This window comes from Sciurus carolinensis, chromosome 11 (assembly GCF_902686445.1).
Source record: "Sciurus carolinensis chromosome 11, mSciCar1.2, whole genome shotgun sequence".
Lineage (NCBI taxonomy): Eukaryota > Metazoa > Chordata > Mammalia > Rodentia > Sciuridae > Sciurus > Sciurus carolinensis.
The window spans coordinates 11850634-11871280 of record NC_062223.1 but is presented as its reverse complement, the minus strand read 5'-3'; the positions used below and the strand labels follow the sequence as shown (position 1 = coordinate 11871280).

At 44.6% G+C, this 20647-nt stretch overlaps 1 protein-coding gene and 1 pseudogene across 1 annotated transcript; one reads left to right on the top strand and one right to left on the bottom strand.

Moving 5' to 3' along the window:
- Nucleotides 1-544: 544 nt before the first annotated feature.
- LOC124958440 (muskelin-like) lies at nt 545-2143 on the bottom strand (annotated as a pseudogene).
- Nucleotides 2144-13867: 11724 nt separating this feature from the next.
- On the top strand, nt 13868-20380 carry Plaat4 (phospholipase A and acyltransferase 4). The gene is made up of 4 exons (XM_047516470.1): nt 13868-13921; nt 14862-14958; nt 18762-19030; nt 20335-20380. The coding sequence occupies exons 1-4, from the start codon at nt 13868-13870 to the stop codon at nt 20362-20364; spliced, it is 450 nt and encodes a 149-aa protein (XP_047372426.1). The 3' UTR covers nt 20365-20380.
- Nucleotides 20381-20647: the final 267 nt, after the last annotated feature.

The window sequence follows — 20647 nt, the reverse complement described above, 5'->3', positions numbered from 1 at the left end:
TGACTTCTCACATAATTGCACCCTAAGTCTAATATAGGTTAAAAAATGAACCCATACAAGAGAGAGCTATTAATGTGTAAATTATGTGAATACATATATTCAAACTTCTCTGCACAGTGAGAGCATAAACAACTCTACATGTACACTCACGTACATACACACAAATTATGCCTAATGAAAAAGTGAAGAATAATACTATATGATAAAACGTTTGAAAAAATTGTAAAAAAGTTAAAATTTAAAAAGAGTAAAATAAAGTGGGAGTGTGGAAGGTAATGGAAATAAGAAAAAAAATGAAATATTTTTCTTTTTTTGTTTTAAATGGAAAGTATACCAATTTCACTTCATTAGCCTAATTCAGGAATAAGATGAGGAGAATGGGGTTGAGGTCAAGTAGGAAGGAAGAGGGTTAACACTTGTGATGGTAAAGATCCCTTTAAACTCTGGCACAGTCCTTATCACGGCAGCTTCACCTCAGTCAACAGAGTTGCAACCCAAAACACGGAAAGCAGACTCTCGTTTTCTGCTTCTGTGCTTGGCACAGTTACAGCGTGATGAGGTCTACCAGGTTGCCTTTAGGAGGAGTCTTGCTGTCAGGAAAGAAGTTTACTAAGGTGTCAAAGAGCTGAGTCCTTTGAGCATAGGTGTGATCCACATTCAAAAAGCCTAGAGCTGTAAAATCAGAACCAGATTTGTATAGAGCTGAAGCTAGGAGCTGAAACTCTTCTGTCTCTTCTGGATCTGAATGATCTACAGTTATATAAAGATCATTTTGTAAATATTTCAGAGCACTAAGGGGGTCCATTTGGGCCTTTTCTTCAAACCTGTATTTTCTTATGAGATACTTGCAGTGCCTCCATAAGTAATCTTTGGAAGGTCTACGCAACTTCAGTGACAAGAAGTCATCAAGTCTCATCTTTGGAGAGCAAGATTTTTCTGGATTTCCACCAAATAAATAATGAACCTTGTGTAACTCATCATAAACAAGCTGGTGGGCGAATCTTGGACATGGTTCTTCTTCCTGCAGACTTTTACTTGGATTGTCCTTTGCAGCTTGATCATTCTTATAGACCTAAGACCAACTATTCCTCACAATGTCATAATCCAGAATGAATTTCTGGCATTCTCTTCCCTTTTTTCCTTGTCTTTGCTGAGTCCAGATAAGACATGTCTTTCGTTCAGTTCTGGATCAATGGTTGCTCTCTGTGTGAATCCTGTCATTGGAACCATCCCAGAGTCTTTCTTGGTGCCATCTGATATTATGTCTACATGATCAGAGTCCACATCATAACTAAAAAAATCATTGAAATAGGTCTTTGATTGCTGGCCTCCAAACATATAAATGACGATTTTTTGAGTGGAATAGCATGCAGTGTCCTATCCGGGACTGGATGTCCTCAGGCCCAGCATTACAGGAGTCCTCTCGAAGAAGTTTCCAGGTTTGACATTGACAGTCGAAAGCAAACAACCCATTAAATTGTGGTTCACTGGCTCTGCTGTCATCTATGCTGTCATTACACATCAAAATTCTACCACCAAAGGTGTGGATCATATGTCCATACACATCTGATGATCAAACACCAGTTTTGGCCCTCCATCAGCAGCCGTATCTTCACTTAATAACATCCACGTGTTTGTGTCAATGTCATAACAAGAAGAGTCACTTTTCAGAGATTTGCTGTCCCTCACAGAGGAATCCAAATGACGTCCCAATGTGTAGATTTGCCTCCACTGAATGTCAATGCACATTTTTTGACATGATCTGGCACTAGGACCATTCTCTTTCTCAGTGTCTCTGGAGCTACATGTCCACTGGTTCTCCTTCACACTATTCACCCAGAAGTCAACAAGATCTTGTGTTCCATCCCAGCCACCAAACAAATAAACGGTTTCTGTTTGAACATCAATAACCATCTGATGACCCCCCTCTCATTCCTGGTCAGTTATCTTCTCCATCACCTTTGGTGCTTTGGGGAATGATTTGGCTCCATCGTGGCTTATACTCCTGTTGACTGATATACTGATTGAAGAAGCCATTCAGGGAGGTAGGTGGAGAAAGAGCTCCACTTGTGTAGGGCAGAAGCCAGCTCTGGGGTGACGGATGCTGCTGCAACAGCCCCTCCAGTCGCCATCCTGTCAGCATCGTAGTGGCCGCCAAAAAAGAAAATCTTGATGAGAGAGAGAGAGGACTTGTTTCCAAGTAGTCAGATCTGTTGACAGAGATTGATTTTCATTCTTCTTCTTCTTCTTTTCCACATTTTGGATTTTCATTCTTTCTATTTGTTTTTGGCTCTAAATTTGTGACCACTGTCCTGTGTTCCTTGACTAGCTGCCGGATGGAGAGAGTAGCTCTCAGCTTCCAGTCTCCCATTATCGGGTGGGATAGACCGGGGAGTGCTGATGAACTGTGTAATCCTGTAGCAGGGTGATGCGGAGTTCCGGATGGAGATTCCAGTTGTTGGGGTTTGGACTTCGGTGGGATATGGAACTCTGTTGGTGGGTACTTGAGCGGTAGATGGTGGAGTAGAGAGAGGAAGCATGACCCAACAGGTCCTCAGCACCGTACATATAAAGCCAGGAAAACTGCTCCTCGGCTAGATGAGTAATAAAGGAACCTTACTGAAACAACATGGAACTAAAAATTTACACCTATTGGTAGGGAGCTTCTTATCTCTGCTGGGCTTCTAGACCTCTGGGACTTCAGGGAAAAAATCCGCTTTTAGGACACAGGGAATAAGTTTCCACCAGCTTCTACTTCACCTCTACGGATGTGACTTACCAGGTATCCGCCCTGAGGTGCAGATGCACTTGCATGGCCTCAATGAGCAGCTTCATAATAGCTCTTGTGGGATTCCAAATATTATGGGATTTTTCTCCCATGGGATCCAGAAGCTGAACAGTCCAGGTAAAATGTTCTTTGTGCCTGTCTCAGTCTCTCTGGTTCAGGTGCCTTCTGGGACTTTTGTCATCAGCTGCTGTTAACTTTCTTTATGAGTTCCCAATCCCACCGTGTCTGTTCGCCATCTGGGAACCTCTTCCTCACCTGCTGGCATGTTCCACAAAGCTGCACACAGGCAGGGCTCACCGCCTCCACAGAACATTTTCACCCCAGCTGACTGCTTTGGATTTGTTTTCACTGGGCAACTTCCCTATCAACTGTGTCCATTAAAGTCAGCCTTCCTCTGAAAACCTCAAGTTTCCCGAGGTCAGTCAGTCTTTATTTTTATTTCTTTATCCACCAGCCACACATCTCTTTTGCTGAGCTTCCTGCTCTGCTTGCTGGCAGTCAGAGATGGCACGACTCTAAGGTATTACTTCTCATGCTCAAGTTACCAAGTTTCTGTAGCTCTCTGATTTTTTTTTTTTTTTTTTTTTTTTTTTTTTTTTTTTTTAAATTTGCAGTTCCATGTTGTTTCAGTAAGGTTCCTTTGTTACTCATCTCGCCGAGGAGCAGTTTTCCTGGCTTTATATGTCCGGTGCTGAGGACCTGTTGGGTCATGCTTCCTCTCTCTACTCCACCATCTACCGCTGACTCCAGCTGGTTTATTTTCTTGACAACACTTGTCATTCTTTTTAATATTAGTCCCTGTGGAAGGAGTATGGGTGTGTATCTTTGTGATTTTCATTTGCATTCACTAGATCAGAAATTACATCGAACACCTGCTCCTATCATTTCCTATGAATCCACGAAATCAAATTTGTTCAATTTCAAAATCAGAGGCTAACATGAATTCAGAATCTTCATCCAGATTCTCCATTCACAGATGCTTTTAGTGGTTTGAAGAAGTTGAAATTTGATTTGCTGGACTCTTGTTCTGTAATTATTCTAATAGTGCATTGACCCGCACTTCTGCTTTTTTTTCTTGATGGTTTCTACTCTACCATTTCCTCTTTCCTCCTAGTCAATAGTGCACCCATTGTAGCCAACAATTTCAGGAACTTCAAAGGAACAGGGTGAGCCTTATCTGGCTCTGACTGCATCTTGTATTTATTTCTTGGTCAGGACTGATTTGATTAAGTGTCCATGGGTTCAAAGTGGAACTCAAATTAAGACTAGGCTGTCCCTAGTCTGGAAATTTCACTTTAGTAACCTGCAGGTGGTGTTCCAAGATTCATTCAGCATAGTTCTGCACTAGCTCACTTGTTTTATAAAGGTAGTAAACCAGAACCCCAGGATTTCTCTGGGATTTGGTCTTTATTTGTTTTTCTTATTCTTCTTATTATTATTTTTAAATTGGTACATTATAATTATATATAATAGTGGAATTCATTGCTGTATACATATGTATACAAGCACATAGAGTCATTTGGTCCGTTTCATACCCCATATCTTCCCTTTTCCTCCCTTCATCTCTCCCTCATTCCTTTCCACTACTCTATTGTCTCCGTTTTATTTTCATGAGGTCCCTTCCCTTTCCTTTTTCTCACTAGTTTCTACATGAAAGGAAACACGACCCCTGACTTTCTGAATCTGGCTTATTTCGCTTAGCATGATATTTTCTAGTTCCATCCACATTCCTGGACTTGGCTTTACACTGCTGCTGCCTCTTTTTCTGCTGTGACTACTGTATTTTCCATATTTCCAGTTCCATTTTCTTTCCATTTTCATTTCCCCTCTGCCATTTTGATTCTGCGTCTGTTGGCTCAGTATCACCAGTGACAAGTTCTCTTCTCTTGTCCTACAGGGGCTGTGTGACACGCTTTCTTTTCAAGTCATGAACCTCTTCAGAGACTTGGCTTCTGTATCAGCACATCTCACATGAAGTTGTTCCAATTGGTTACTCTTATGGCTTGGGGTAAAGTCTTGACATAACTGGAGGCGGGTGAGACATTGTCAAGTTGTTCCGGTAAAGTTGTGAGAAACTGCAGGTCCCGCATCGTCTGATCCTTGAACTTTTCTGTGTTACTTGCATTTTGAGTAGCATACTGGGAATCCAGAGGAGCCACACCGTGCCTCCTGTGCAGTGTGGTGAACCTGTGTACATTTCTGAGTGGATTTTTATTGTTTACTGTGGGGTTTTGAGAGTTCTTCGTATAAGTTTTGTAAATATTTTCTCTCACATCATAACTTGCCTTTTTATCCTCTTAAAAAGTCTTTTTTTTTTTTTAAATTTCAATGAAGCCCAATTTGTTTTAAAAAAAAATTTACAGATTGTGTTTGGTGTCACATCTAAGAACACTAAATCCTATGTTCTAGAGATGTTTCTCCTGTTTTCTTCTAAAAGATTAATAGTTTTATGTTTAACTCTGTGGAATTGAGTGAATATTTACATAAGGTATAAGAGTTCCGAGTTCCTTTATTTTTATTTTGTTTCTGGGCCTGTGGATGCTCAACTGCTTCAATACCTTTTGTTGAGAGGACTCTCCTCCTCTATTCATTTGTCTTTGAAACTTTGTAAAAATTCAGTTGACCACGCTTGTTTGGATCTGTTTCTAAGTTCTTTTTTTTTTTTTTTTTTTTTTTTCCTTTTCATGCTGGGGATTGAACCCAGGGCCTTGTGCTTGTGAGCTACCAACTGAGCTATATCCCCAGTCCTGTTTCTGAGTTCTTTATTTTGTTCCATTGATCTTTGAGTGTATCTGCCGAAACCACACAGTCTTGATTATTAGACTATTAGACGTGATTATTAGATTATTAGATATATAGAAAGTGTTGAAATTAGGCTGGGTGTGGTGTCACATGCCTGTAATCCCAGCAGCTCCAGAGCTGAGGCAGGTGTATCATGGGTTCAAAGCCAGCCTCAGCAACTTAATGAGGCCCTAAGCAACTTAGTGAGACATTGAGTCATTTTTTAATATTGAATTAAGCTTTCAGCTCTAAATTAAGCTTCATTATATCATGGCACATAATTGTGTGTGTGTGTGTGTGTGCGTGTGTGTGTGTGTGTGCACACTGGGCATTGAAACCAGGGATGCTTTAACACTGAGTTACATCACAGTTCTTTTTATTTTTCACGTTAAGACAGGGTCTCACTAAGTTGCTTAGGGTCTTGCTAATGTACTGAGGCTGGCCTTGAATTTGTGATCCTCCTGCCTCAGCCTCCCAAGTCACTAGGATTTCAGGCATGTGCCACCATGCCCAACTTCTTTTTGTATATTTATATTGTTGACTTCTATTTGAAAATAGTGTTAAGGATATTTTTCATTAATTTTTAATTTGTTCTAGTTAGTTGTATATGACAGTAGAATGCATTTATACATTTTGATAAAACACACATAAATGGAGTGAAATTTCTCACTTTTCTGACTGTACATATTGCGGGATCTCACCGGTCATGCAGTCAGGTGTGTAGGTGAGGTTTCACCCTACCTCCTTCCTACCCCCACACCCATTTTGCATCATACTTATGAATACTATTGGGTATGGTTTTGTCTTTTTGTGCTATGTATGTCTGATTTTGTTATCAGGGTAATGTTGGCTTCATAAAATGAAGGGAGGGTGTATCTTTCTCATCTACTTTCTGGAAGTGATGATGGTGGTCAGTGTTAATCCTTCCTCTACACTGGTTTCTTCTTCCCTCTCTTTTCTGTTTTACAAAACCACCTATCCCAGCCTCTCAGGGACAGGCAAGTTCCAGGGAGTGTGGCATCTCTTATGTGGATCCACAGAGAATTAGACCATTAACACAGAAAGAAATTCCTGTTTTTTACTTCAAAAATATTATTACAAGGTGAGTTTTAGTCCCATTTGTGGCAGGAGTCCGTTTCTTCCCCGGGCCTCAGTTTTCCCATCCGTGTGGTAAAAGCAGAGGTTGGCCCTCCTCCCGTGAGCACCCTCACACCCGCGTGCTCTCTGGAGGGGTCGTGGCGTGGACAGGTGCCCTGCAGGGGGACAGGACCTTGTTTGCTCTGCTTCTACAAAATGTATACCAGATGTTCGACCCACTAACAAATATAATTGGAAAAATGACTTATTCACCTTCTCAGAGTCTTGTCACACCTAGGAGGTCTTCACACACCTGTCTCCAGGGGCTGTGAAGTTTTGTTTATATGATTGTGTTGGTCTGTTGGTTTTGAGGCATTTCTCCTCCTTTTTAAAATAACCCCTTTCCCTCCAACTTGCGTTGACCTTAATATCTTAACAATTTGGCAAAAACTGGGGGGACAGGGCAGGGCAGGCAGTGGAGCTGTGGCCACCCCAAGGGAAGTCTCCTTGCAGGCCCGTGAGGTGCTAATCAGGTCCTCCTGATACAGGGGCTCGAGCTCACTCCAGAGGTCTTGATACCTGAGGTTTCTGGGCAGGGTTCACACTGGCAGCAGGCAGGGCCGAATCGGAAACTGCCTTGGCCTGTCCATGCCACCTGTCCACTGACCCGCGTGTCTTTCTAACTCTGTTTCCCTCTCCTCCAGATCCCTTCTGCTGACTGCTCTGGGATTCTCCGGTCCACACAGGCTTCAGCCTTGGGCTGAATCACACCTTCGACTTTTCCTCCCTCTTCAACTTGCAGACATAGATCAGGGACTTCTTGGCTTCCATAAATGGTGAGAGCCAATTCTTTGTGATGAATTTTCTCTCTCCCTCTTTCTGTGCGTGCACACACACACACACACACACGCACACATACACAAACACACAAGCAATCCATTGTTGGGAGAATTCCTAAGTCTTGGCTAGCAGCTGTGAATGTCTCTAGTGTGTAAGGAAAACTTTCACACACTCACGCCCGTCAGGAATACCTACGGAGAGGAGCATTCTGCTCTGGTCACTTAGGAAAGTAAACAACTGTCCCCAAATTTACCTAGTGTTACCAAGGGAACCTGTATAGGGGCCTGGTCGTCTGATCCCCCGTGGCACATTGTGACTGGGTTAAAAGTCTATAAAATGTATGGTTTCTCCTGCAATAAATGAGTATGCAGGTTGGTCACCACAAGCCTGCTTTTACCCAACTCCCAGGGTCTGGGTTATGACTCCGTCCCTCTTACTTGCGCCTGGCACCCCTACATTTGGGGCCAACGTGCCTCGTTACTCACGGCTCCTCGGGATTGGCGAGTCCCCCGATTGCTGATTCGGTAAGAGCCCCTTCATGTTCTGTGTGCTGACGGTCCTATGAGGGTGAGCAGGACCCCTCGCCTCCCTTTTCTTCCCTGTTTGTCCTAATTGTCCTAATCCCCAAGAAAAGGCACACACCGCCGCTGGCAGAGTTACGTGCCACCCCGCCAGTGGCCCTACCTTCCCCTTCGGTTCTCCCGGCAAATTCACATAAGGGATTGATCCCCCCAAATTCAGAACCAGGTCTCCCTCTGCGGAGATTTTTACCGGAGACACTGTGTGGGACACACGGCTGTGATGTAACGACTCACAGAAGCTTCCCCGCAAAGCACCAAAATATTTCAAATCCTAAACATTCTCTGTATGTCTGAAGATAGGCTCCCTTTGTCTCCCCTTGGGCCCTATCTTAGGCTCAGGGATACTCATTGCAGTTGCGTCACAGTCATCTTTGTTCTGGAGAGATGTGTTTACACTAATCCATATTTCTCTTTCACGGTTTGGGAATCTAATACTGGGATCCCAGCACAAAGGTACCAATGGACAGTACTGCCCCAAGGAATGAAGAACAGCCACCCTATGTGTCAACACTTTGCTTCACATGCAACCAGGCCTCTCATTAAACAATGTTTAATAATGCACTATTATGGATGATATCTTACTTGCCCACAGTGATAGTGCCACATTATTAACTTGTCTTAAGCAACTTTTGGCCAACCTCACCACCTTGGGGTTACATGGGGCAACTGACAAGGTTCAGCACCAACCACCCTTTGAGTTTTTAGGATATAAAATTTCATCAAGAATCAGGCCCCTCAGACCAACTATACTTATAAAACCTAAATATACCATAAATGAATTACGACAGCTTTGTGGACATGTTGATTGGCTCAAACCCTTTCTGCCCAACCCTCCAAAGGACTTGGGCCCTTGTTTGACTTGCTCAGGCAAGACTCCTGCCCTTCAAAGAAAATTACCCTAACTCCACAAGCTCTGCAAACAGTTAATCACATCAATGACTGTCTTGCTGACCTCCAAACACAACGTTATGATGAAAGCCATCCCCTGCTAGGGATTGTCTTGTTGTCCCCAGGAGCACCCCTTGGTGCCATTTGGCAGCAGGATGGGCCCTCTGTTCTGGGTACATCTTGCATGGAGTCACTCACAAAATCACCAGCAGCCTGGAAGGCACTATTCTTACAGTGCTTAAGGAAAGATATTACTGTAATTAAGTCTTCAATGCTGAGCCAGATACTCTGGTACTTCCATTAACACAAGTTGAAATCTTACACCTCACACAGAACAGCACTCAATTCCAAACCTTAATCTCTGACTTTCCAGGACAATTAGATAATCACCTTCCTCCTAACAAGATGCTTCAGATGCTACAATCCCTAGATACTTCTCCTCCAAAAAATGCCTTCCCTTCCTCACAACCCATACCAAATGACCCATGTGCATTTACCGATGCCAATAAGCAAAAGTTTGGGGTACTTATAAAAACAGGAAGTGGACCAGACATCACACATCTAAAGAACCATACAGGGTCTGTTCAACTAGGTGAATTGAGGGCTGTAATTCAAGTATTTCTTCTATGCCCAGAAACCCCCATTAATGTATATTCTGACAGCAAATACACTGTACAAGTCGCAAAAACACTTCCATTTTCTGTGTTCAGACCAACCAATAAACCCATTGATCAAGCCCTCCACACCTTAAAGGAACTTACCGAAAGCAGACAGTTTTCATGGTATATTACCCATGTACGATTCCACACAAATCTGCCAGGGATCATTGCTCAGGGTAATAATAAAATAGACAAACTCATCTCATGGTACTCCATTTCATTGAGTGCCTTAGAGTAAGCACGCATACTGCATACTAAGTTTCACATGTCAGCCAGAAATTTGAAGGTCTTGTTTCCTGAACTCACTTTGGCACAATGTAAACACATGGTGCAAGCTTGTAAACATTGTGCCCCTATGGCACCACTTGGTCCCTTACAACCTCAAGGAGTTAACCCTAGAAGCCTATCCCCTAACAAACTCTGGCAAATGGATGTTACCCATATTCCTTCCTTTGGCAAATTAAAATATGTACATGTCTTTGTGGACACCTATTCCAAGTTCACTTTTGCTATTGCACAGTCTGGAGAAAACACCTCAAATGTAATAAAGGCTATAAAAATGGCTATGTTAATGATGGGAGTTCCTTGGGCCATAAAAACTGATAATGGGCCTGCTTACACCTCTTCCAGCTTCCAGCAGTTCTTAACATCATGGACTTTTTAACACAAGGGCAAGGAATAATTGAAAGGACCAATCACACATTAAAGGAAACATTGCAAAAACAGAAGGACATTCATGTATGCCTGGACCCTAACCTCACACTCACACACATTCTATTTACACTTAATATTCTCACATTTGATAGCAATGGAGTGAACCCTGCATATAAACACTGGGGCTCCTTTCCTTCTCTGACCCCCTTACCCTTGGTACACTGGAAAGACCCACTCACAGGCACATGGCAAGGACCACACCCTCTTATCACCCAGGGTCGTGGGTTTGCTTGTGTTTTCCCAGGGTCCATTCCTAACCACATTTGGATACCAGCCAGAAATGTCAAGCCAGCCACTTCTAGCCAAATTCCAAAGATTAAGCCTATCGGACAAGAAATAATGCTGATGGCCCCCACATGGGAGAGCCCACAAGATAACATGGGGTGACATAAAGGCATTAGCCACCCAAGCCATGGAGATGTCACCACCTGGGGACCATAGCCCAGGCACACTATTCTTACTCATGTGTGCTATTATAACTGCTCTCAGGTAAGTACCACGCAGGTAAGTTCTCCCCCCACCTTTGGACACCTGTTCATCAACCCCCCGTACTTCAGATTGTCCATAATCAGGCTCCTTCATTTCCTAGGTTTTCCACTATGCCAAATGCCCCAAAAAAGTCGCCCATTAACATCAGCATTGATATAAAGAATTCTCTAAGTTTCTTGCTTATAAACGCAACTTTTACAAATACATCACTTCATACTGATGATCACATCCAATTCAATTATCCAAGTAATGGAGGTGACTTTCTACGGTATTGCTGAACTAATAACATCCTTTGTCTCCTGAATGACATAGAATCCCTAGAAAGATGCAAAGTGCGTGACTTAAGTCACCAAAAGGCCAACAAATCAGGCCTTGGTGGTCCTACATTGGCTAATCCCATTTACTTTCAGGGGCCACTAGACAATATTGAGGAGACAGATCTCTATCCAGATGCCCCCAATGACACAATGAAGCCCCCAATCCCCAATGTACCCTTCCTGATTGCTCCAAACCTAACACATTTGATTACCCTCCACCTCGTGTTCTATGCCACCGACCCTATGTAACTGGAATTAACGGAACACTGACTTATCATGATGTAGCCATTCCTGTGGTCTTCACTGATCCCTCATTCAATGATTCATTTGAAACCACAGTATTTGACTTCAAGGCTGATAGTGCTCGTAACCCCTTTGGCATAAAAAACCTAGGCAACAAGTACACTTGCACAGACCTTTCTCCTCTGAAATTCCTGAATGCCACTGTAGATGGAGATAAAGGCCATTACCACCTGCAAGATAAAGTGTGTGTACATCCTCCATTTTATGTTATTCAAGTTTCAATTCAATATGACCGCCCTTACAGGTGGCATGATTAACTGCGCACAATTAAGCTGTGCTCTTGCTAACCATCTGGATGTTAAGATCCCACTTCAAACCATGGTTCATACCCCCTCATTTCTGTATGATGGTTACTGACACGGATCTAACGTTCCCTATCACGTTAACAGAATCACTCTCGTCATGACCATCAACTGGATCCCGCAGATGACGAGACTTTGGAATCTCTGCTGCCATAGCTGCCGCCTTGATTGCCTCCACCGCGGCCACAGCTGCCTCCACTGCTGCTCTAATCCAGTCTGAATCCACTGCTGCTGCCCTATACACTCCTCCTCGGACTTGTCCTATGGCCTTACATCATTAGCCACGCTTACCTTTGTTGGCATGCACAATTTACAAGCCCAAATAGACATACAACAACAGCAAATAGATCATTTAATGGCAACGAAAGGTTTTCGGTGTGCCATTACCGCTCAGCCTTCATCTGTTTGTATAACAGATGTTACTGTTCGTAACCTTACACATGCCAGAGATTTACTTGTGGAACAACTGAAGGCTGAATGGTCACAAAACTTTCTCAGTGTAGCACGCCTCATTGAACAGGAAAACACAAACATGACAAAAATTAGGGTGAATCAATTTGATACAACTACAATACAACAAATATGGTCAAAGCTAAAAAACATGCTGAATCCTACAAATCTGATAATGTTAGGACTAGTCTGTATACTCATCCTTATAATTCTTGCAGTTCTTAAATGTTTGTGGTCCATTTTCAACAAGAGACTCACAAGGGTTCAGGTCCATCAGGTCCTCCTGAAAGAATCCCTTGTCCAAATTAGTAAAAATGGGGGAAATGTTGGGAAAAATCCTAAGTCTTGGCTAGCAGCTGTGAATGTCTCAAGTGTGTAAGGAAAACCTTCACACATTCACGCCCGTCAGGAAAACCTACGGAGAGGAGCATTCTGCTCTGGTCACTTAGGAAAGTAAACAACTGTCCCCAAATTTACCTAGTGTTACCAAGGGAACCTGTATAGGGGCCTGGTGGTCTGATCCCCCATGACACATTGTGACTGGGTTAAAAGTCTATAAAATGTATGGTTTCTCCCGCAATAAATGAGTTTGCAGGTTGCTCGCCACAAGCCTGCTTTTACCCAACTCCCAGGGTCTGGGTTATGACTCCGTTGGCTCTTACCCACGCCTGAGCTAGCCTGGCACCCCTACAATCCATCATGTGTCTCTGTAACATATACTAAAAGCCATGCATCCTCTCTACCTGTCCTACATGGCCTATTTCTCTGGAGGACCTTGGCTAATCCGGTCATGTTGCTTGCAGCCAAGCTGTTCAGATGAATGCAGGGCTGCTTTGATAACAGAAGACCCCACCTCACTCTCCCCCTGCTGTGCTTTCCCTGTGGAAGTCCCCTGCATTAGGTCACGCTCCAATTCTTCCATGCAGATGTGTCTTCCGGGGTTGTTTCTGAATGACGCTGGAAGGTACACCTTGCTTTAGACTCTTCCCCTCCTCCCACCTCCACCGTGTCCCCTCACGGTTGCAGATTTTGTATGGCCATAGTGAAGTGGCTCATCCACGTCCCGCATCAGCTTGGAGCTTGGCACTGTGACATCTGCACGGTGAGAGGAAGTGAGCACACAAGTCATTACCGCGTGGAGAGGAGTTCCAGTGAAGGGCGGGGTCGACTCAGCCTCTTCCGCTCAGGTGCCCTTCCCCATGTCGTCTCCCAGGACCTGTCCCAGGTGGAGGCCACTCCTTTAACCTACCTGGGGCACAGAGTAAAACACACCTGAACTTGACCTCTGCCTGACGCCCAACCCCAGTGACCCCAGAAGAATCTCAGCTGATCCACACCCTCCTGCTGTGTGAGCCAGAAGTGAGTATCTGTGGCCTGAAGTCCTGGGATCTCAGGTTTGCTTGTTACCATAGCAAAGCTGACTCAATAATCAGGGGGCAGCAGGAGGCGTTGCGCTGACTTCACAGCGGCCCCTCCCCTGGCCGGGGATGGCTAGGTGAGAAGGGGTTTGGGTTTCTTAGGGGACTATAGTTCTTTTCCTGTTTCCGTATTGCTAGGCCAACCAATAGGACACTGTTAGTTCTTAGGCTTTGGTTTTTGTTCAATGCCTGGCTAGGAAACAATTGATTCTGAGCAGAGAAGAAAGAACTGAAACTGAAATTCTCAGCGTTCACAGGAGATGGATGTGCGGGTGGTCAACAGGTGTCGGACAGCTGGCTTCAGAATGGCTACGGTAGGTGGCTCTGGGTTTTTAAGGGAAAGTCTACAGTAAATGGACTGCCCACTGGACAGACAGTCCAGTTTGCAATGAGTACAGGCTTTGAATACACATACACAGACATATACAAATAAAATAATTAAATACACATGTGTTTATGTATATACATATATATTATTTATGTATTTTTTGACATTATGGATTGAACCCAAGGGCACTCTATGACTGAGCTACATACCCAGTGCTTTGGGGTTTTTTTGTGTGTGTGTGTGTGGTTTTTTTTTGGTACCAGGGATTGAACTCAGGGGCACTCAACCAAGAGCCACATCCCCAGTCCTATTTTGTATTTTATTTAGAGACGGGGTCTCACTGAGTTGCTTAGAGCCTCTCTTTTCCTGAGGCTGGCTTTGAACTCCAGATCCTCCTGCCTCCGCCTCCCGAGTCCCTGGGATGACAGGTGTGCAGCCCTGTGGGCAGCTGTGCTATTTTGATTTTGAAAGCTTGGATAATGACTCTGCTGTTACAGAAGTGTGAGTTTCCCTGGAAGTCAGTGGGTTCTTTTCAAGTGCACATCTCCTCTTGGTGTCTGTGGGGCTTGATTATGGGTCTTGGGCTGGGGAGGGAAGGCACTCCTTGCTCTAGAAGGTGTGTGTCTCGACCTTGGGGCCCTCGGCTGACACTCAGTCCACATTCAGCCTTGACTCAGGCTCTAGCTGGTGAGCTCACCCTTGCCGTGCCCACTGCTGCTGGATGAGGGTTTGGATCCTTCCAAGTTGCAGACACATCGCCTCGCTCCCTCCTCTTAACTTCATGGTCTTTTCCTCCCAGGTCAAAGTGCTTCTTGCCTCACCCTTATGCTCCATGAAGTTTAGCTCAGACTAAACTTCAGTTCCCCGGGGAGGGTTCCGCAACTGCCTGGAAGCCAGTCTAACTTTCTCTGGTTTTTCTTTTTCAGCCCAAACCTGGAGATTTGATTGAGATTTTTCGGTTTGGCTATCAGCACTGGGTCGTCTATGTTGGAAACGGTTATGTGGTCCATCTGACTACCCCCTGTAAGTACAGTTGAAAACGCATTTCTCAGAATATCTGTGAATCACAGAGTGAGAACCACTGAAGGCCCCATGAACACGGGAACCTGGAGTGGGGGACCCCTTCCAGGGACTGCTAGATGAAGTTTTGTAGGTATCTGTCTCTAGGGGCAAGGGCAGCGGATTCCCGTGTCCTCCAGAACAGGGAACGGGGCATTGGCTCCTTCAGCGAAGTCGATTTTCTAAGTCTAGGATTATATCATCTGCAAACAGTGATAATTTGACTACTTACTTTCCAATTTTATCCCTTTTATCTCCTTCTCTTGCCTATTAGCTGTGGCTAAGCATTCCCAGGACTCTATCAAGCAAAAGTAGTAAGAGCCACGTTCTTGACTTTTCCCAATTTTAAGGAAATGCTTTCAGTTTTCCCCACTCACTACGATGCCGGCTTGGGTTTTGTCACGTGTAACCTTTATGATTTGGGGTAACACCCTTCTATTTCTACTCTCTTTGGTGTTTTTTATCATGAACAGGTACTGAATTTTGTCAAAGTTTCTCTGCATCCGTTCAGATGACTATGTGATTTTTGTCCTTATTTCTGTTTATGTGGTGAAGTAATTTGTTCATTTGCATATGTTCAAACATCCTTGCATCTCTGGATGATTCCAAATTCATTATGGTATATAATCTTTTTAGTGCATTTTTTAATGTGGTTTGCTAATATTTTATCAAGGATTTTTGTCTCTAAATCATTTAGGGATATTGATCTATAGTTTTCTTCCATTGATGTGTCCTTCTCTGATTCTTGTATTGGGGTGATACTGGTTACATAGAATGAATTTTGAAGTGTTCCACCCCTTTCTATTTCATGAAATAATTTGAAAAACATTAGCATTAGTTCTTCTTTAAAGGTCTGGTATTCAGCTGAGAATCCATCTGATCCTGGGCTTTTCTATGCTGGAAGACTTTTTATTACTGCTTCTAATACATTGCATGTTAATATTAATTTTATTTTTTCTTTTTAGTTGTATATGAAAATAGAAAGTATTCTGACATATCAAACATACATGGAGTATAAATCTCCATTCTTGTGGTTGTATATCATGTGGATTTACACTGATCATGTATTCATCTATGAACACACGAAAGGTATGTTCAATTCATTCTACTCTCTTTCCCATTCCCATCCCCCCCTCCGTTTCCCCCACCTGTTCAATCAGGTAAACTTCCACTCCTCCCTCCCCTCCTCCTCCTCTTGTGAGTCAGCGTCCACATATCAGAGAGAACATTTGATATTTGGTTTTGGGGGGATTGCCTTATTTCACTTAACATGACAGTCTCCAGTTCCATACATTTACCTGCAAATGCCATAATTTCATTCTTCTTTATGGCTGAGTAATATTGCATTGTGTATATACACCACCTTTTCTTTATCCATTCATCTGCTGAAGGGCACCTAGGTTGGTTCCATAGCTTAGCTCTTGTGTCATTGCTTGTTATTGGTCTCTAAGTTACCTGTATTTTCTTCATTCAATTTTGACAGGTCTTATTATCTACAAGAAACAAGAGGTAATTCTGATTGCCTTACTTCTGAATGTGACCTCACATTTTTCTCTTGAGGCTTTTAAAATTCTATCCTTTCTCTGTAAGCTAAGCATTTGAATTTAATGTGTCATGAAGAGGTTCTTTTTTGATTCTATTTGCAGTTCTGAATGACTCCTCCATCAGCATGTCTGTCTAATTCCTAAGGGTTAGAGCCATTGCTGCTATTATTTTACTGAAACGTTTCTTAATGCCATTAGTCTACATCACCAGAACCTCTTCAGTTTCAGTGACTCTTAAATTTGGTCTCTTAATGTTGCAGAATTCTCATCAAATCTGGTCATTCATTGTTACTTCTTATCTTTTCTGCAATACTGCTGAATGTCCAAGGCAGGTCTTGCACACTCCACCATGTGGCCTTCCCAAGCTGAGTCCCTGAGTGTAATTGCCCTCCTCTTCTGTTTCCTGAGCCTCTTCTGCTGGTTACTCAAGGGAAAGTAAGTTGCAGTCCTCTGCTCGGAATCCCTCTGGGTATGCTCTTTTCTGTGTCTGCCTCAGTCACAGTCTGCTAGTACACCCTGGGCCACAGAGCAGGAATATTTGCTTTGATCTTTGTGGATCCTTAACAAGTTGCAATGTGTCTGCCTAAAGATGGTGCGTAACTCTGTCCTCCATTTGCTGGTGAGAAACAGCACCTTTCAAACACCAGCTTGCTGTAAGTCCCTGGTTCTCCGAGTCCGGCCTGCCTTCTGTTCTGCAGGTTCCTCTGTGTGGATGTGCCCATGGTGTTCCTCTCTGTGTCGCCCCTCCCCTCTGCAGTGAGCCCGCACCACTGCTGCTTCCACCACCAGGTGGGCTCCGCTGTCCTCCTCCTTGTCCTTGGTGGCACCTGAATTTCTGGGTCTCTAAGAGTCTCCGACTGCCTGGTACTCAATTTCAGGGAATTCCTTCTTTCCCTCCTCTTTCTGAGAAGCACGAGTCCCAGTGCAGAATCCCGAACCTCGTTGCAACTGGAATGTGGCCTTCCTCTAACCCACCATCTCGAGTCACGCTGATGATTTATTTAACTCTTATAAGAGATGCAGCTGGATGGCAGAGCCGGCTAAAAGGAGAAATCAGGAGGCAGATGTGGGACAGTCAGTGAAAGAAACAATTCAGATGCTGGAGTAAGATTGGCAAATCCACTGCAGACTGGGTCACGTCGTCCGGCGCAGGGCCCCCACACCCACGGTTCTCGCTTCTCACCAAACCTTTGCCTTGCACAGGACATCGCTGTCTCTCTCCCAGAAGAACACATTGCCTCCAATCAGCTTCTCACAAGCATCGCCCCCCTGAACAGCCATGAAAGGACCTGAATCATGGTACATAGGAAATCGACCCACTTGACCCAAGTGACACTTAGGGGGCTGTAGGACAGTGCATGAGAGCAGGGACATGTGCCTCCTTTTGTGTCTAGCTACCCAGGCTGGGGAGAGCTTTGAAGGAGGATTTCTGAAGAGGGTTCTGAGTCAACCATCAACCTCAGAATGGAAATGGGAGCAGGAGAGGAACACGCCTAATCATTATGCTCCTAGCATGAGGGACCCACCTTAGGATGGACTCTGGACTCCATCACTTGAGAGCTCTTCTGTGATCCTAGGTGGCCAGAACTGTGCCAGGTCATTGGACAGAAGACACTGACATGAAGGATTTCCTAAAGCCAGAGCTCAGCACAGTGAAGGAACCTGAGCTGTGGGGCTTGGGAAAAGCGATTTCACATCCTGATTCTAGTACTTCTCATAGTACAGAAAATTTGATAATTTCGCTCTGGCTGAAGAGTGATTATTAAATGGAGATCACATTTTCTCTTGAAAATCAAAAAGGAGATTCAATCCAGTAGTATATGAAAAATAGCACAGCATCGTATCTGAAAAATGGTGATTATTAAAACCAATTTGATCTCCTTCTGAACACACAAGTGTACAGAGATGAACAAGTAAATATTTCATCATGATAATCACTTATAATAGTCAAATACCTAAGTGACCAGCAAGAGGGGACTGAATGCATAAATGATGGACCTGCACATGGTGGACTACTGTGGCCTCCACTGACAATCACGAGTCTGCTGAGTTGAGACAATTTTCACATCTCATTAAGGGGAAACAGGGTCCTGCACTCACATTGGTGAAATGGCAAACCCAAAAGTTCAACAGCAGATTCCTTCTGTCCTTCTTTCTTGTCTTGCGCTTGTCTCTGTGTCTTACTCTCCTGTTCAGCTCCCAATAAGCATGTCTCTGATGCAGGTAAGAACCCCAGACCTGGCTCCTCCAGCCCCTTCTCTGTCCAGGGAGGCAAGGCAACAGTGAAACGGGAGCGCCTAGAGGATGTGGCGCGGGGCTGTTCCTTCCAGGTCAACAACTACTTGGATGATATGTACAAGCCACAGCCTGCAGAGAAAATCATCAGTTGTGCTGAGAAACTGATTGGTAAGGAGCTAAGGTACAACCTTCTGGGCTGGAACTGTGAGCACTTTGTCACCCATCTGAGATACGGCAAGTCCCACAGTGAGCAGGTGAGACCCTGTGTGCATGATCTGTCTCCTTTGGGGGGTGGGGTGCTGTGTGGGGCAGAGTGGGCTGTGTAGCAGAGGGGTGAATCACCATGAGTGATTTGACATGTTCTTTTGGAGACCTGTCGGCTGGGAGTCAGGAAGTCTCTTCTCAAACACCAGATCTCTTCTAATCCACGGAGGGTCTTGGGGAGGTCACGTCCCCCTCTGGCCTCAGTTTCCCATGTGCAGAGGAAGGGTGGATCCAGGACCTCAGAGGGCCTGGCCAACTCCGATGTGGGCTTCCTCAACTCTGAGAGTTACCCTAGAAATAGCTCTTGAAGCCTGAGAACCCTCCAGAGAGTCAGGGGATACCAGAAGCATGACATTTTTACTGAGCTCCCAGAGAGAACTCGGGCAGGGGTGTGTGGGTCTCAAGGACCTATAGCCTGTCAATAGCCTGGGAATCTTTTTATGTGAGATCTGTGTCCAGCTGCCATTCTTACCCCTCCACAGCCCTCCAATTTTGTTGCCCTAAAACACACTGCTAAGAAGTGACAGAACTGGATTCAAACCCCAGTTGCTTCTAACTGGAGTGTCTGCCTGTTATTGCTACACCACCTGCAGGACCCAGGCCTGAATCATGGGGTGGATGGGAGGCCTTCACGTGATGGGGATGACAGCAGGTGGGGTATGTTTGGGGAGGTGCACCAAGAGTTTTTTGTGGTGTCATGATGCTGGAAGTGCCCCGTTAGACTTCCAGGTAGAGATGTGGAGAGGAGTCAGAGGTTAGGATTGAGGTGGACTGGAGGTACAAGTTTCCAGGCTGCACTTGTGAGCAGTGCACAGTGCACTACCTGTGGATGTAGTCTCCACGTCTCCCCTCAGCTTCTGCCTTGGCCCTCCCTCTGCAGAGGTGAAGCTCAGGTAGAACCCAGTCTAGAAAACTGGCCCCAGTCCGACCCTGAACCTCTTATCCCAGAAAGTCAGGCACAAATGTTCTTGCTGCCCACCCCAAATCAGGAACAAATGTCCTGATCCAGGAAACTGACTCAAAAGGATTCCATAGGCCCATCATCAGGATGAACCCAGATAAGCCCAACACTAAGAAGTAGGCATGATTCAAGAAATGGAACCCCCAAGATTGAGTCATCAGGGCTGACCAGAGGGAAAGGAGAGAAGAGAAAGAGATTAGGTCCCCATCCCCTGGAAGACAGGACAGTGAGTAGGGCCTCAGGAAGGCAGGACAATGATTGGGACCTCCAGGGCATTAGGACGGTAATAGAGGATGTCAAGTCTACCCTCAACAAGAGCTGCTTGCTTTGCAGGTGGAACTTCTCATAATGGGGACAGAATAGCCCAACTGTATTTGGGATCCTGGATGCAACTGAAGAATTTTTTTTCCTGAGGAGCATACACCAAGAAACAGTGACAACTTGAAGGAGTCACAGAAATCTTGTGCCAGAAAGTGATTGTGGAGACTCTGGTAGAGATGAACCTCACCACCAACCAGCTCCTCTGTTCTCCTGACCTCATTGTCTGCATGGCAGCTCTTAGTCCCTTCCCTTTCTCACTAGGCCTCCCTCATGGCTCAAGGAGAATCCATAAATGTGTTTATCCATTTAGAAAGGCTCTGTGCTC